This window comes from Mercenaria mercenaria, chromosome 2 (assembly GCF_021730395.1).
Source record: "Mercenaria mercenaria strain notata chromosome 2, MADL_Memer_1, whole genome shotgun sequence".
Lineage (NCBI taxonomy): Eukaryota > Metazoa > Mollusca > Bivalvia > Venerida > Veneridae > Mercenaria > Mercenaria mercenaria.
This window is the reverse complement of record NC_069362.1, coordinates 45391247-45406390: the sequence shown is the minus strand read 5'-3', so window position 1 is coordinate 45406390 and position 15144 is coordinate 45391247. Positions and strand designations below refer to the sequence as shown.

Here is a 15144-nt window from a genome sequence, read left to right as displayed (position 1 = left end):
TATTCTTCTCCATCATACGGTAATTATTCTTCTCCATCATATGGCAATTATTCTTCTCCATCATATGCAATATTTCCACATGGTTATATTCTCCATCATACGGTAATTATTCTTCTCCATCATACTGTATATTCTTCTCCATCATAGGGTAATTATTCTTCTCCATCATACGGTAATTATTCTTCATTGGTAATTATCTTCCATCATACGGTAATTATTCTTCTCCATCATACGGTAATTATTCTTCTCCATCATACGGCAATTATTCTTCTCCAGTTACATGTATCTCTCTTCAACCTTCAAGTATGGGTCTCATGCTTACCAAACAAATCTGCCATAAAAGTAATCTGTTGTCAGTCTGAAAATTCGGGCTCCAATTTACTGGTACTGTGGTACATGTTATAATACTCTATCTGTTTAAGTTCTTTGTGAATAAACATGAAGAAAAGGTGAAGTGGTTAGGCTGCCCAACAGAGAATTTGTCACTAAATGGGTTACTAATTAACAATTTTAAAAGAAAAATTTCAAGAGGGCAACAAAATGCAACCCATGTGTTAAGGGAATGGACCCGTAAACGTGCACGTGTACCTCCTTTATAATAGTATTCAGTTCCGACCATAAACCTACTTTGACTAATTTTCAGGAGGGCCTCACAAGGACCAAACTTTTTCTTTATATTTCTTTTTTCTAGTAAGTTAAACTGTTTTTCAAGACTTCTTATTGATTTATTGTACAGAAGTGTTTTTTTTTTTTCATTTGATATGCTATTTCTTTTTAGCTCACCTGTCACAAAGTGACAAGGTGAGCTTTTGTGATCGCGCGGTGTCCGTCGTCCGTCCGTCAGTCCGTGCGTGCGTGCGTCCGTAAACTTTTGCTTGTGACCACTCTAGAGGTCACATTTTTCATGGGATCTTTATGAAAGTTGGTCAGAATGTTCACCTTGATGATATCTAGGTCAAGTTCGAAACTGGGTCACGTGCCTTCAAAAACTAGGTCAGTAGGTCTAAAAATAGAAAAACCTTGTGACCTCTCTAGAGGCCACATATTTCATGAGATCTTCATGAAAATTGGTCAGAACGTTCACCTTGATGATATCTAGGTCAAGTTTGAAACTGGGTCACGTGCCTTCAAAAACTAGGTCAGTAGGTCTAAAAATAGAAAAACCTTGTGACCTCTCTAGAGGCCATATATTTCACAAGATCTTCATGAAAATTGGTCAGAACGTTCACCTGGATGATATCTAGGTCAAGTTCGAAACTGGGTCATGTGCCTTCAAAAACTAGGTCAGTAGGTCAAATAATAGAAAAACCTTGTGACCTCTCTAAAGGCCATATTTTTCATGGGATCTGTATGAAAGTTGGTCTGAATGTTCATCTTGATGATATCTAGGTCAAGTTTGAAACTGGGTCACGTGCGGTCAAAAACTAGGTCAGTAGGTCTAAAAATAGAAAAACCTTGTGACCTCTCTAGAGGCCATATATTTCATGAGATCTTCATGAAAATTGGTCAGAATGTTCATCTTGATGATATCTAGGTCAAGTTCGAAAGTGGGTCACGTGCCATCAAAAACTAGGTCAGTAGGTCAAATAATAGAAAAACCTTGTGACCTCTCTAGAGGCCATATTTTTCATGGGATCTGTATGAAAGTTGGTCTGAATGTTCATCTTGATGATATCTAGGTCAAGTTCGAAAGTGGGTCACGTGCCATCAAAAACTAGGTCAGTAGGTCAAATAATAGAAAAACCTTGTGACCTCTCTAAAGGCCATGCTTTTCATGGGATCTGTATGAAAGTTGGTCTGAATGTTCTTCTTGATGATATCTAGGTCAAGTTCGAAACTGGATCATGTGCGGTCAAAAACTAGATCAGTAGGTCTAAAAATAGAAAAAACCTTGTGACCTCTCCAGAGGCCATATATTTCATGAGATCTTCATGAAAATTGGTCAGAACGTTCACCATGATGATATCTAGGTCAAGTTCGAAACTGGGTCACGTGCCTTCAAAAACTAGGTCAGTAGGTCTAAAAATAGAAAAACCTTGTGACCTCTCTAGAGGCCATATATTTCACAAGATCTTCATGAAAATTGGTCAGAACGTTCACCTTGATGATATCTAGGTCAAGTTCGAAACTGGGTCACGTGCCTTTAAAAACTAGGTCAGTAGGTCAAATAATAATAAAACCTTGTGACCTCTCTAGAGGCCATACTTTTCATGGGATCTGTATGAAAGTTGGTCTGAATGTTCATCCTGATGATATCTAGGTCAAGTTTGAAACTGGGTCAACTGCGGTCAAAAATTAGGTCAGTAGGTCTAAAATTAGAAAAATCTTTTGACCTCTCTAGAGGCCATATTTTTCAATGGATCTTCATGAAAATTGATCTGAATGTTCACCTTGATGATATCTAGGTCATTTTCGAAACTGGGTTATGTGCGGTCAAAAACTAGGCCAGTAGGTATAAAAATAGAAAAACCTTGTGACCTCACTAGAGGCCATATTTTTCATGAGATCTTCATGAAAATTAGTGAGAATGTTCACCTTGATGATATCTAGGTAAAGTTCAAAACAGGGTCACGTACCTTCGAAAACTAGGTCAATAGGTCAAATAATAGAAAAACCTTGTGACCTCTCTAGAGACCATATTTTTCAATGGATCTTCATGAAAATGGTCAGAATTTTTATCTTGATAATATCTAGGTCAAGTTCAAAACTGGGTCACATGAGCTCAAAAACTAGGTCACTATGTCAGATAATAGAAAAAACGACGTCATACTCAAAACTGGGTCATGTGGGAAGAGGTGAGCGATTCAGGACCATCATGGTCCTCTTGTTGTTTAAAGTGAATTTTACCTCTGATACAGTAGGGTGCAGCGTTAGACATCTTTGAGTTACATATGGTATAATTTCTTTATGAATTCTGCCTTTTCTGTATATATTGACTGCCGCATGGTTATTTTTGAATGTAGAGAGCAAAATTTAAAACAGTCTTGCAGGACTCAGCCATATTTTTCAGTGTTGGAGCTTTAATTTCTGTCGGATTAAATCCTTTTACTTGAGGCTCCCAAGAAAAAGTGTTCTATTTAAGAAATAATATATCTCATCCAGTGATTTGTCATTGAATAAATCATTGTTTGGAGGTCAGATGCGAAGGAATTATATCACGAGGGCTGTGCCCTCGTGATATAATATAGTGTTGTATCTAGACTTGAAAAAGGGCTGGGTGCTGAAGAATGAGGGCCTGTGTTAGGGGGGTCTGAAATTGAGCGCGCGATTTCCTGCATTTTGGGCTATTTTTACACCATCTTTCAATAGCAATTGTATCAGTTATATACCCATAGTACTGGAGAAAATACATTCTTTTGCTCACAACTGCAGATGTCAAACTGATCTTTGACAACAAGTTCCATCACAATTCATGACATTTGTTCAAGTGGTAGTCTACACAGTTCACTACCATCGTAATGATTAAACATATTTCCTGGCAATTTAGTACCAGTACTTACCCACTACCATAGCTTCCTGGAAATTACCAGTACTTTTCTAGTTACTCTAGTTTACTGTAATGATCATTAAAAAAACAAATCAATAGTTTAGAACACTTTTATTATGTACAACCTTACACATATTTGGCTTTTCTCTAATTTCTTGATACTAATGATATAAATAGATATATGATATCTAATGATATAAACAGGTAAGATATAGTCTCTACTGTTGCACAAAAGAAAACACTTTGTGCTTGGCTTTATCACTACCAATCTTGTGGGGTTTCAGGATTTTCCTGTTCTGTGGTACTGACGTTTCTGTAACAGTCGCATACGCATCTGAATGACAAACAATGATTTATTCAAGAGCAAATCACTAAATGAGATATATTATTTCGATTCTAATGTGTTACCAAGGATTTTTAAGTACATCCTTGACGACATTCATTAAATATTTGCCCGTTTTCAATTGGTTTCTTTTCAAGCGCGCCGCTATGCCGTTTGACGCCATGACGTAATAATTGTGACGTCAGAACCGTGATTTGTTGTGTAATAATTCACTGTTTTCAGCCTTCTTTGTTTAGTAGGAAAATAATTGTTTACCAGTACTTTGAGGTTTCTTTTTAATTTCAAAATTATTGGTACAATGAGTTCTTTGAAACTTTTTAAACAGTGGTTATCTCTCTATTTGAGCTTGAGGAAATATCATTAATTATACAAATTTTTTAAAAATATCAAGGTAAAAGTTGTTTAAAAATTTCAACTCAGTGCAAAACAAAGTTAGCATAAAGACTGTATCAACAAAAATGCAGTTTTCAGCTTACCTGAGCACAAAGTGCTCTGGTTGAGCTATTATGATCACTCACCATCTGACTGTCATTCGTCCATTTGTCCACACTTCCCTTTAAACAACATCTGATCCTAAACCTCCAGGCCAATTTTGATGAAACTTCACAAGGATATTCCTTTGATGGTTTTTTTTAAAAATTATTGACAAAAATCTTTTTGCCATGGCAACTGAAAGGAAAAACTTTACTTAGAAAATTCTTGTTCCCAAAATCACAGGTCCTAGGGCTTTGATATTTGTTATGTAGTATCATCTAGTGGTCTTCTACAATGATTGTGCAAATTGTCCCCCTTGGGTCAAATATGGCCATACCCTTGGGGGCAAAATGATTTATATAGACTTACATTTTAGGGAAAACTTTGAAAATCTTCTTGTACAAAACCTCATGGCCTAGGGCTTTGCTATTTGGTATGCAGGAGCATGTAGAAGTCCTTCTCACTGGGGTTAAAACTGGCCCTTGTGGAAAGTATTAAACTTGTAAAGAATTGAAAAAAAACAAGGAACTGATATATAAACAACTTTATTTCAGGACTATGCAGTAGTCCGAAAACAGAAAAAATAGAATTATTATCATATTGAATTGTAATTTTTACCAAGACCACCAGCATAAGTGTACTTAATTCTTAGCTTAGCTATACGAAGTATGGAGAACTTTCCTACTCCACCCGGTGTTGACGCTCCGCTTACACACGTTGTTTAAAGTTTTGATTCACTTTCTCTTTGTTATTACTTGATGGATTACTTCAAACTTAAAATAGTAGTTCCTCATTATAACCAACATCATATGACTTAAGAGTCATAACTCTGGTACCAATATTTCATGAATTATCCCCCCTTTTACTTAGAATTTCAGGTTAAAGTTTTTATCCAATTACACTCTATCTTGGTTATTACTAAATGGATTTGATTCAAACTTAAAACTTAGTTGTTACAACTGGCAAGACCCAGGTTGTATGTTAAATAAGATATTTAAAGTAGGATTTCTGCCTTTGATTTTTGCTCCGTTTCAGTTCTAAAGACTCTGTGACATTTTGCACTGGCGATATTTTGAATTGATTGATCATGTAATGAAAGTATTTTGTTTGTTTTTGAGGCTGTCCCAAAGGCTGGCATGGACGTGTTGATGTCTTGTTGGGTGAGCAAGTACCAGTATCTGTAGTTGAAGCTGCAGGAGATAAAGGGAATGCTGATGCTGTTTCTGTGATGTCTGACTCATGGGTGGAAGTTGAGAAAGATGACACATTTTCACCAGAAAGTATTTCACAAGTTATGGCTCAGACAATAGTTAATTCATTTGTACAGCACAAGAGAAACCCTGTGTCATCGAACTCGTTGGTTCCTGGAATAGGAATTTATTCAAAGAAGATGGTTGTGTACATGTACGATTGTGTTGAAGATATTTTACTTACAAGTGGTCCAGTAGCTTTGCATGCAGACATGAATGCATCTGGTTTGAATTACCGTGCTATTATTATTCTCTGGTTAGGATTAAACTACAAACTTTTTGGTAATGCAACCCCTCCGAAATACAAGCATTATACCTCAGATTTTCATCATGTAATTGGTCCAGTACAGTTGGAAAGGTATAAGCAGGAAACTGAACAGCCTTTTAAAGGAAAACTAGATGAAGAGGATTTTGTCAAGCTTTTCAATGAGGCCAAAGAAACTGCATGTTCTCAAGATAAAGTGTCTGAATTTGTTCCTGAAAGAAAGTCGATTTCATTGAATTAATTTCATCCAACAAGTGAATGCTTATGATGAGAATAAGTTTGGATGCTCTTCTTTAGATTTTTAGCTCACCTGAGCAATGCTCAGGTGAGTTTTTATGATCGCTCGATGTCCGGCGTCTGTCTGTCGTCTGTCAACATTTAGCTTGTGTATGCGATGGAGGCTGTATTTTTCAACTGGTCTTCATGAAACTTGGTCAGAATTATTACCTTGATAAAATCTAGGCCGAGTTTGAAAGTGGGTCATCTGGGTTCAAAAACTAGGTCACTAGGTCAAATCAAAGAGAAACCTTGTGTATGCGATAGAGGCTGTATTTTTCAGTTTATCCTCATGAATTTTGGTCAGAATTATTACCTTGATGAAAACTAGGCCAGGTTTGAAAATGGGTCATCTGGGATCAAAAACTAGGTCACTAGGTCAAATCAAAGAAAAACTTTGTGTATGCGATAGAGGCTCTATTTTTCAATTGATCTTAATGAAATTTGGTCAGAATGATTGCCTTAATGAAATCTAGGTCGAGTTTGAATATGGGTCATCTGAGGTCAACAACTAGGTCACTAGGTCAAATTACAGAAAAATCTTTTGTATGCGATAGAGACAGTATTTTTCAATTGATTTTCATGAAATTTGGTCGGAATGATTGCCTTGATGAAATCTAGGTCGAATTTGAATATGGGTCATCTGGGGTCAAAAACTAGGTCACTAGGTCAAATCAAAGAAAAACCTTGTGTATGCGATAGAGGCAGTATTTTTTCAATTGATCTTCATGAAATTAGGTCAGAATGATTGCCTTGATAGAATTTAGGTCAAGTTCGAATATGGGTTTAAACTCAAGAGACCACATTTTTAGTGCAATCTTAATGAAAATTGGCCAAAATATTTGTTTCCATGAAATCACTAGGTCAAACATGTTTACACTGTTATGGTATGTTTTCAGGTGAGCGACCAAGGGCCATCTTGGCTGTCTTGTTTTCAAATGGTTTCATGCAGAATTCTGGTTGCCATTTTCCTTACAGGGTAAATGGAAACTTTTATTTAACTATCTTTACACTTTAGCACATTCAAAGGCTGCACTTTCTGTTGTGACTTTTGAGACTTAGTAACTGTTTAAGTATTTGTCTGATAGTGAGCTGTGTGGAGTAAGAAATTAGGTCACAAGACCAGATCGAAGGAAAATAACTTGTTAACAGAATAAATGCCTCGTTTTCAGTTTGAAACTCGATAATCCTTTGGCAAAGTTTGAGACTGATTGTTATGTGGTCAAAAACTTGGATAAAAAATAAGACTTTTAAGTCACTCTAAGAGCTATATTTCTGTTAGAGAATTTTATGAGACTTGGTAAGCTTGTTAGCTCACCTGTCGTGTAGTGACAAGGTGAGCTTTTGTGATCGCCCTTCATCTGTCCATTCGTTATCCGTCTGGCCACAGTTTCTTGTGAACACAGTAGAGAGACCAGATATTGCAATAGATTTTAATCAAACTTGCACACAACCTGTACTGGCCTAATATCTTTGTCCTTTCACAAAAATGGACAGAACATATCATGGGTTCAAGAGTTGCAATTTTGGCTTGTGAACACGATACAGACCTTAGTTTGCATTTGATTATAATCTAACTTGCACACAACTTGTGTCGGCACAATATCTTGGTTCCTTACGAAAACTGACCAGATCCCATAGTTCTGGAGGTATGGCTCCTTAAAGGGACAAAGTTTGCTATTTTGGCTTTAGCAGCCATATTCTGGTGCTTTGGGATAATGAAGAACATTCACTTTTACCGTGTTAGAATTCTGCTTAAGCTGGTGCAAGGGGGCGTGGGGGCAAACCTCATTGACAAACTCAGTCAAACCTAGTATGCTGTTATGTTCTTAGTTGTGTTCGGTGCCTAACCGTAAGAAATGAGAAGTTTGTCTGAAACTATGTTGTGTCTGACGCACGGTAGAAAGGGAATAACTTTTTGCGTCTAAACTTTTGACTTGCATGTGTTGTAACCGAGTCTTATCTGGCTTTTAGATCATTTATCTAGGTTTTTATAATTATATAACAGCGGTATCCAGCCATCTCAATACAATCGATCTTAAGTGGCGACCGCATTTATCTAATATCATAACATTTAAGGTGCTGTACTTTGTTTTAATTCGGAGTAAATATTTAATCTATCACCAAGAAAATCTAATTACTTCAGAAATTAGAAATAAAAGCAGATACTTTTCAATAATTGTTTCATAAAGTCTGCTTTAATTTGTTTTTGTTTGTCTTTCTTGAAATAACGTGTCGTAAATATGGTAATTTACATAATTTAAAATATTACCAATTACTGGTAATCACTTATTAAACTATAATTATTAGTCCCCTTCTGGTTCAAAACCAGTTTCGGGGACTATAGGAATGCGCTTTTCCGTCATTCTGTCCGTCCGCAATTTCGTGTCCGGTCCATAACTCTTTTATCCATGAAGGGATTTTAATATTACTTGGCACAAATGTTCCCCATGATGAGACGTCGTGTCATGCGCAAAACCCGGACCCCTAGCTTAAAGGTCAAGGTCACAATGGGAGGTCAAAGGTCAACAGGGCTTTTTTCCTGTCCAGTCCATAACTCTCCCATCCATGAAGGGATTTTAATATCACTTGGCACAATTGTACCTAGTAATAAGATGATATGTCATGCACAACTTTGAGACCCCTAGCTGAAAGGTCAAGGTCACACATAGCAGTCAAATGTTAACATTGCATGAACAGGGTCTGTTTCGTGTCCGGTCCATAACTCTTTCATCCATGATGTGATTTTAATATTACTTGACACAAATGTTCCCCATGATAAGACGACATGTCATGCACAAAACCCGCACCCCTAGCTCAAAGGTCAAGGTCACAATTTGAGGTCAAAGGTCAACAGGGTTTTTTACCTGTCCGGTCCATAACTCTCCCATCTATGAAGGGATTTTAATATCAATTGGCACAATTGTACCTCATAATAAAACGATGTGTCGTGCACAACTTTCAGATCCCTAGCTCAAAGGTCAAGGTCACACTTAGCAGTCATATGTTAACATGTCATGAACAGGGTCTGTTTCCTGTCCGGTCCATAACTGTGTCATTCATTAAGGGATTTCAATATTACTTAGCACAGGTGTTCCCCATGATGAGACAACATGTCATGTGTAAAATCCGGAGCCCTTGCTCAAAGGTCAAGGTCACCATTGGGGGTCAAATGTCAATAGGGCTTTTTTCCTGTCTGGTCCATAACTCTGCCATCCATGAAGGGATTTTGATATTACTTGGCACAAATGTTCCCCATGATGAGGCAACATGTCATGCGCAAAACCCGGACCCCTAGCTCAAAGGTCAAGGTCACAATTGGAGGTCAAAGGTCAACAGGGCTTTTTTCCTGTCTGGTCCATAACTCTCCCATCTTTGAAGGGATTTTAATATCAATTGGCACAATTGTACCTCATAATAAAACGATGTGTCGTGCACAACTTTCAGACCCCTAGCTCAAAGGTCAAGGTCATACTTAACAGTCATATGTTAACATGTCATGAACAGGGTCTGTTTGCTGTCTGGTCCATAACTGTGTCGATCATTCATTAAGGGATTTCAATATTACTTAGCACAGGTGTTCCCCATGATGAGACAACATGTCATGTACAAATCCAGGAGCCCTTGCTCAAAGGTCAAGGTCACAATTGGGGGTCAAATGTCAATAGGGCTTTTTTCCTGTCTGGTCCATAACTCTGCCATCCATGAAGGGATTTTGATATTACCTGGCACAAATGTTCCCCATGATGAGGCAACATGTCATGCGCAAAACCCGGACCCCTAGCTCAAAGGTCAAGGTCACAATTGGAGGTCAAAGGTCAGTGGTTTTTTTTCCTGTCCGGTCCAGAACTTTGTCATCCATCAAGGGATTACAATATTACTTGGCATAAATGTTCCCCATGATAAGACGACGTGTCATGCGCAACACCCAGAACCCTAGCTTTAAGGTCAAGGTCACACTTTGAGATCAAAGGTCAATAGGATTTTTTTCCTCTCTGGTCTATAACTTTGTCATGCAAAACAGGATTTAGAGACCGTACCATAGTTCTTCGCTTACTTCGATTTTTCAAAATAAAGTGGTTTTTACAAGTGCACCGGTTACGATAAAAATGTAAACAACGAACTCTGTCAATGAATCTTTGGAATGAATGAATGACAGTCGATCTAATTCATAATACTGATTGACATAGAATGCTTATGACTCCATGTGTTGCAAAAAGGTATTTAGTTTGTAACTGTAATTTCCTATCAGTTGAAATCCTCTCAAAACTGGTAAAATGATTGCTTATATTTGGACAAAGCTCATCGTCTTTGCCGTTCGCCAGCTGCTAACAGGGCAGATATAAAAGATTCAGTGTAAGTTATATTTCACTGGTACTACCAGTTAGTAAGTTCATACTCTGAACAACACGTCAGAGAAATTTGGGCAGTTTTGACGAATTTAAGAGATGGCAGCATTAGATAATATTTTTTCTTTACACGAAAATTGCCGTTAGGTAACAAAGCGAATACGCCGATAATCCGGAGTTCACCGATTATGATGTTATTGGCACAAAATTGTTCCAGTTCACGTAATGTAAAGGTGCACCTAAACTGCATAACTATTAGCTACTGCTGTTATAGGAAAGTGGTTGAGTGTCTGCCTTAGGTGTGAGAGGTCCTGGGTTCGAGTCCCGGTTAGAGCTTAAATAGTTGCATTCTGCTACAGCATATTTTTGCTGTTTACAGACTGTTTTAGATGTTCTAAATATTTAGCACACAGTATCATGGATCATTATTTAGCAATCCAGATCACAATTGAATGTTGGATCAAATGCACCCAATTAGAAAATATTCACTATATTATGTCCCTTTGATGTTTCTGCTGTCCAAGTTCAAGAAGAGTTACATTTCCTTGATCACAAAATTTTCTTTTACATGAAATTATTAAATGCCCATAACAACACTATGCTTCTGGTTAAAATATTGTCTATATATCAATTTTTGAGAAATATATGGACACTTGCCTTCATTTCAAAGCTTTTTAACTTCAAACCCATTATTTGAAAAACTTAGGTACTATCTCTACAGGATTTAAATATCAGTTGGCACAAACATTTCCCTGGATGAGACAACATGTTGTGCACAAAGCCCCGGCTCTAGATCTAAGGTCAAGGTCATACTTAGAAGTCAAATTCAAGAATGACTTTGTCTGGAGCGTTTCTTCTTTATGCATTGAGGGGATTTTAATGTAACTTGGCACAAATGTTCACCACTATGAGACGAATTGTTGCGCGCCAGAATCAGGTCCCTAGGTCTAAGGTCAAGGTCATACTCAGAGGTTAAAGGTCAAATTCAAGAATGACTTTGTCCGGAGCATTTCTTCTTCATGCATGGAGGGATTTTGATGTAACTTGGCAGAAATGTTCACCACTATGAGGCACACTTTTTTAGCTCACCTGTCACATAGTGACAAGGTGAGCTTTTCTGATCACCCTTCATCCGTCGTCAGTCCGTCCGTCCGTCCGTCAACAATTTCGTGTCTGCACGATAGTGGTTTCATTTATGATTTTATTTTAACCAAACTTGCACACAACTTGTATCACCATAAGATCTCGGTTCCTTTCTTGAACTGGCCAGATCCCTTTATAGGTTCCAGAGTTATGGCCCCTGAAAGGGCCAAAATTAGCTATTTTGACCTTGTCTGCACAATAGCAGCTTTATTTATGATTTGATTTTTACCAAACTTGCACACAACTTGTATCACCATAAGATCTTGGTTCCTTTCTTGAACTGGTCAGATTCTTTTATGGGTTCCAGAGTTATGGCCCCTAAAAGGGCCAGAATTAGCTATTCTGACCTTGTCTGCACAATAGCAGCTTCATTTATGATTTGAATTTATCAGACTTGCACAAAACTTGTGTCACCATAAGATCTGAGTTCCTTTCTTGAACTGGCCAGATCCCATAATGGATTCCAGAGTTATGGCCCCTGAAAGGGCCAAAATTAGCTATTTTTACCTTGTCTGCACAATAGCAGCTTCATTTATGATTTGATTTTAACCAAACTTGCACAAAACTTGTATCACCACAAGATCTTAATTCCTTTCTGGAACTGGCCAGATTCCATCTTGGGTTCCAGAGTTATGGCCCCTTAAAGGTCCGAAATTGGCTATTTTGGCTTTTGCAGCCATATAGAGACTTCATTTATGATTTTATTTGATACAAACTTCCAAAATATCTTCAACAACAATAAATCTTAGATTCCATGACAAATCAGATCCATTCGTAGGTTCCAGAGTTATTTTATATCTGATTACCTCCCCTGATTGTAATCAAAATGGATTTATATCAGTAAGTTATATATACTTATAGGACTTATTTGAAATTTCATTATTGTCATTGGGTGGACTGAGCCAATCAGGGTAGATAACTGTGGACTGATTTTATGTCAAATTACCTCCCTTTATTTCAAATTAAAATGGGTATATCTCCGTAACTAATGAAGATACTGATGTGAAATTTCATTTATGTCAACAGATTTATTTGGCAGATCCTTCTTTTGTTCACTTACAATCATTTTTTTTTAATTACTTCCCTTTTACGTTACTATAAATAGCTTATTTTTAGTAACTTTTTTATTATTGGCCGTAGGGAAAAACCGAGACCACTTTTCTGTGATACAACATGGATGGTACCTCCAATTTTTAGGTGTATTTTAACATATCTGTACCTTGTAAGAATTTGTTTTTCTTATTGGTTATATTTCTTTCCTCTGTTGTTCCTGTCTTTTGGACTAAGATATTTTTTCTGAGGACCTTCTTGTCCTGAAGTGCAATGATAACAGGTGAGCGATATAGGGCCATCATGGCCCTCTTGTTTAGAATTATGTCCCTTTGTTGTTACTTTAAATAGATTATATTGTAACTTTTTTATTACGGGCCGTAGGGAAAAATTGAGACCACTTTTCTGTGGTACAACATGCACGGCACATCCAAATTTTATTTTGATCTATCTCTACCTGGTAAAGAGTCTTATATTTTATAGATTTTTTTAAATTTTTTTTTTAGAGTTAATTTCACTTTGTTGTTACTATAAATAACTTTTATGATAACATTTGTATGATCGGCTAAAAAATTCCAAATGAAAACAACTGTACGTTTTTATATATGCAAATTTTAATCCAAGTGCTTTGTTATATTATATTGTATATATAGTACAATATTGTTTATACATCATTGACAGATATCAGTTCATTATGTTATACTGCATTAGAGAAAATTAGGTGCCTTCCAGTAGGGGACTTTGTATTGCATGGCAATACTTCATTCACTTGTTTCAATAGATTAAACCTTTATGAATTACAGCAAAGCATAATAGGAAATGCATCTCGTATCGCTGAATCAAACGCGTGTTTACTTATGTGCGTGCATATAAATATGGGAAACATTTCTTTCTCTTTTATCTTCTTGGTACCCATTCAAAAGTTAGAATATCAATCAAGGATTGGTTGAATGCTGTGACAACACACACAACGCAGTCGTGTGTGATCTTATATAAATTACAAGATCACAATTTAACACTTGCCTGTTCTAGAATGATATTCAACGTGAAAATGTATTGTACAGTTGGCGGGAAAAATGAAACAAAAATTCTTCTACATCAAGTTGGATCTTCATTTCAAAGACACGCGAAATCTGTTGCCGATGAATATTAGAGGGCTTGCGTGCCGATGCCGCTTGAATCCTTATGGGTTCTGTAACGGTATTCCCTTAGAATTGATAAGAGTTAACATTTGTTCTGATCTGAGGAATACTTCAGATGGATGAATGTTCCAGGGCAGCTCTTACAGAATACTTGCTAAATATGTATGTATATAGCAGACCTTCACTTCGAAAATCGTGATGTGACATGTTAAAATACACCTTGAACTGACGATGTAACTCTTTCCTAGACATCAGATGTTATCTTTGCACATAACATACTTTCCGGACCTCTCTTATAATGCAGTTAGGTAATTTAAAGATTTTTTTAAAAATTTACATCCAACGGCATTTACATAATTGCCGTTGTTTACCATTTCGGGGTCATTGACAGTTTGTCAGATTGTCGCACACAAGACTCACTTGTCAACTCTTGGATTTCTAAGCTAATTGGCATTGCAGACAAAATGGTTTGATGGTTCGATTCTGTGTCTAACAATATGGACCTAGAATGTATGCTGAGGAGTAAAATACAACATTCTTATGTAGGTATGGTAGTCTGATGCCGAAATTGAGCATTTATCTAAAAACAAGATGGCGGTTAATATGGCGGCCAAATGAATAAAAAACATCTTGTAAAAGATTTTATTTATAGCATCTCAGTATATTATACAAATGATTTGAACACTGTTGAATCAATATAAAATGTATTAGTATTAATATATCGATGCTGCTATCTATTTAGTTTGTAATACTGTACTGTAGTGTCGATTCCGTCGCAACATCTTCCTGAAATGCTGGATGATCTCCAACCACTTTGATGGGACATTTACCAATTTAAACTTAAGAACTTTGATGGCTGTGCCATTTCCTATCACATAGTAACATGCCATATTTGGCGAGTGATATAACTACTTGAAGTCATTATATTTTTATTACCTACTTGACAATAGATCCCGTCCGCTTAGCTCAGCAGGGAGAGCGCATATTTACGGATCGCGGGGTCGTGAGTTTGAGCCCTGGGCGAGGCGTATGTTCTCCGTGACAATTTGATATAAAGGGTGTGTAAAAAGTTTGTTCCGATTTTCACCATAGGCTTCATTTTCAAATGAGTTTTCAAGTGCCGCTGTAATTTAAATATTCAAACAAGAACGCATATCAATTTTATAAAATTGAATAAAAATATAATTTTCGGACAAACTGTATTCTTTGTCAGCTCTATAAACATATATACATTGATATCACTCAATTTCGAGAAAACAAATATTTTTACTGCCCCCATCCACTTAATCATACAGTTTACATGTACTGGTCACTTAAATAAATTCATGGTTCTGGCCTAAGTTGCTAATAGGTATGTTCATCAGA

At 36.8% G+C, this 15144-nt stretch overlaps 1 protein-coding gene across 1 annotated transcript in view; it reads left to right on the top strand.

Annotated features, from left to right (window-relative positions):
• LOC123562717 (uncharacterized) overlaps positions 1-14512 on the top strand; it is a 32814-nt gene extending 18302 nt beyond the window's left edge. The window contains exon 3 of the mRNA XM_045355323.2: positions 5423-14512. Within this exon, the coding sequence (XP_045211258.2) occupies positions 5423-6060 (638 nt within the window). The 3' untranslated portion in view covers positions 6061-14512. The remainder of the gene's footprint in view (positions 1-5422) is intronic.
• The last annotated feature ends 632 nt before the right edge of the window (positions 14513-15144 follow it).